The sequence below is a fragment of the Rhinopithecus bieti genome, unplaced genomic scaffold, assembly GCF_001698545.2.
Source record: "Rhinopithecus bieti isolate Rb0 unplaced genomic scaffold, ASM169854v2 repeat_22567, whole genome shotgun sequence".
Taxonomy (NCBI): Eukaryota; Metazoa; Chordata; class Mammalia; order Primates; family Cercopithecidae; genus Rhinopithecus; species Rhinopithecus bieti.
The window spans coordinates 1-2,870 of NW_016837075.1; the positions used below are offsets into that span (position 1 = coordinate 1).

Sequence of the window (2,870 nt, forward strand, 5' to 3'; positions counted from 1 at the left end):
TGATGTTCTGTTAGTCTGGGTTCTTATTGCCTCCCCACTCACCTTCTTTGTGGTTACGTATTTGTAGAATGGAGGTTGTCACATGGTCTGGACATAAGGGAATGCTAAGGAATAGGAGTCTAGAACTGCTGTAAACTTTCAGTACTGAAAGCTTAAATTCAGAAATAACAAAAAGCTGCTGAGGAGGACTTGGCCAGTACACTGGAATAGAAAACTGACCGAAGAAACTGCCTGAGGTCCTGAGATGAGGAAATGAGATGGCATGGGCTTATAAGTAATTATTTGGTAATGGGGTGAAGATGGGTCTTTAACAGTGAAATTCAGGGCGATGAGCACTCCCTAACCTTACTGTTTTCACCCAGCAAGCAAAATAGGTATAAATGTGTGCATATGTAAACATGCATATTACTTTAAAACTTATTATGTGATATTTTATAGGTGTTTACAGTTGAAGAAATGATGCCTCATATCCAACATTTGAAAGGAGCACATAGTAAGAACCTATTTCTTAAAGACAAAAAGAAAAAGAATTATTGGCTGGTGACAGTTCTTCATGATAGACAAATTAATTTAAATGAGCTTGCCAAACAGTTAGGTGTTGGGAGTGGAAATCTGCGATTTGCTGATGAAACAGCCATGCTAGAAAAACTAAAAGTTGGTCAAGGCTGTGCCACACCCTTGGCACTTTTCTGTGATGATGGAGATGTGAAGTTTGTTCTGGATTCTGCTATTCTCGAAGGTGGACATGAAAAGGTGTACTTTCATCCAATGACCAATGCTGCAACCATGGGATTGAGCCCTGAAGACTTTCTCACATTTGTGAAGACGACAGGACATGATCCCATAATACTAAATTTTGATAAAAACTACTAAATGGGCCAATGTTTAGAGTAAATTTCTTTCTGAAAGCTGTTTTTCTTATTTGTAATTTATAAAAAGCATTGAAAGCGTAAGAATATTTGGTACACTAAGTTTGGTGACTATGTAAACCACTTCAGGAGGAATATAGTATTTCATCTTAAAAGAGCTGTTTTTTTTTTTTTGAGACGGAGGTTCGCTCTTGTCACCCAGGCTGGAGTGCAGTGGTGTGATCTTGGCTCCCTGCAACCTCCGCCTCCCGGGTTCAAGCGATTCTGCTGCCCCAGCCTCCCAAGTAGCTGGGATTACAGGCGCACACTACCACTCCTGGCTAATTTTGTAATTTTAGTAGAGATGGGGTTTCACCATGTTGGCCAGGCTGGTTTCAAACTCCTAACTTCAGATGATCCACCCGCCTTGGCCTCCCAAAGTGCTGGGATTACAGGCGTGAGCCACTGTGGCCCTATAAAAGAACTCTTTTTAAAAAGATATATGGAGGTACTTTTAGTCAGCTCCGAGATACAGTTTTCCATCTCCCATGACAACTACTTATTAGAGGAATGCCTCCAACAATTAAAAACACTTCTAAGATTAGCTTACATCTTTAGGGTGCTTATTGTACTTGAAAAAAGCAAGTTGTAAAACAGTATGTATAAAATTATGATAGTGTACATAATACAGGGAAAAAATCAAAAGGAATATAGGAATATATTGTTGAGGCCAGGTGTGGTGGCTCCCACCTGTAATCTCTGCTTTCGGAGGCCGAGGCAGGAGGATCAGTTGAGGCTAGGAGTTCCAGACCAGGCTGGGCAACAAAGTGAGAGAACCCCCTCTCTACAAAAAATTGAAAAATAAAACAAGTGTGGTGGTTCACACATGTAGTCTTAGCATATTGGGAGGCTGGATCACTTGAGCCCACAAAATGAAGGCTATAGTGAGCTATGATCACAGCACTGCACTGCAGCCTGGGTGACAGAGTGAGACTGTCTTTAAAAAAAAAAGTTGTTGATAGTGGCTATTTTTGGGAAATGGGGATTAAAGAATAAGAACTCCCTAGCAAGATAATTAAAACAAACATGAAGGCAAAAGTAAACACTTTCCATTATTGGGGTTTATAAACTAGTGATTTTTTTTTCCCAGTGAAAAATAAGCTAATTAACTTTCTATGAAAATATATCTTTACAAAATTTTAATCCAGAAAAACAGCTAGGGGTGGAATATATTATGTCATAATCATTGTACTATTAAAGTTACAGGCCAGGTACAGTGGCTCATGCCTATAATACTAGCACTTGGGGAGGCTGAGCTGGGTAGATCACCTGAGGTCAGGAGTTCGAGACCAGCCTGGCCAACATACTGAAACCCCGTCTCTGCTTAAAATACAAAAATCAGCTGGGCATGGTGGTGTGTGCCTATAGTCCCAGCTTACTCGGGAGGCTGAGGCAGAAGAATCGCTTGAACCCAGGAGGCAGAGGGTACAGTCAGCCAAGAATATGCCACTGCACTCCAGCCTGGGTGACAGAGTGAGACTCTGTCTCAAAAGAAAAAAGAAAAAAAAAAAGTTGTATTTATAGGCTGGCCTGATGGTAGTAAGTTATCTCAAATGATTGTTCAGTCAGTTACAGATGGAACTCCTTGTTGCACTCTTTCCTCCCCTTCTACTACTACACTTGACTAGTCTTAACAAAATACTACGTTTAAAAATGTGGTAATGGAATATACATTGTTATTAAAAAGGATTTGGGGCCAGGCGTGGTGGTGTATACCTGTAATCCTAGCACTTTGGGAGGCCAAGGGTGAGGTCAGATTGCTTGAGCCCAGGAGACTGGTTTGGGCAACATGGGGAAACCCTGTCTCTACAAAACACATAGTAACAACCGCGCCTGTAGTCCCGGCTACTTGAGAGGCTGAAGTGGGAGGATTACCAGGAAGTCCAGGCTGCAGTGAGCAGTGATCCTGCCACTACACTCCAGCCAGGGTGACAGGGTAAGACCCTGTCCCCTACCCCAAAA

The 2,870-nt window shown here is 41.7% G+C and overlaps 1 protein-coding gene across 1 annotated transcript; it reads left to right on the forward strand.

The window, feature by feature from the left end:
- Positions 1-6: 6 nt before the first annotated feature.
- LOC108524765 (prolyl-tRNA synthetase associated domain-containing protein 1) lies at positions 7-908 on the forward strand. Its single transcript, XM_017865838.1, has one exon. It carries the CDS (start codon positions 457-459, stop codon positions 871-873), a length of 417 nt encoding a protein of 138 aa, XP_017721327.1. The 5' UTR covers positions 7-456; the 3' UTR covers positions 874-908.
- Positions 909-2,870: the final 1,962 nt, after the last annotated feature.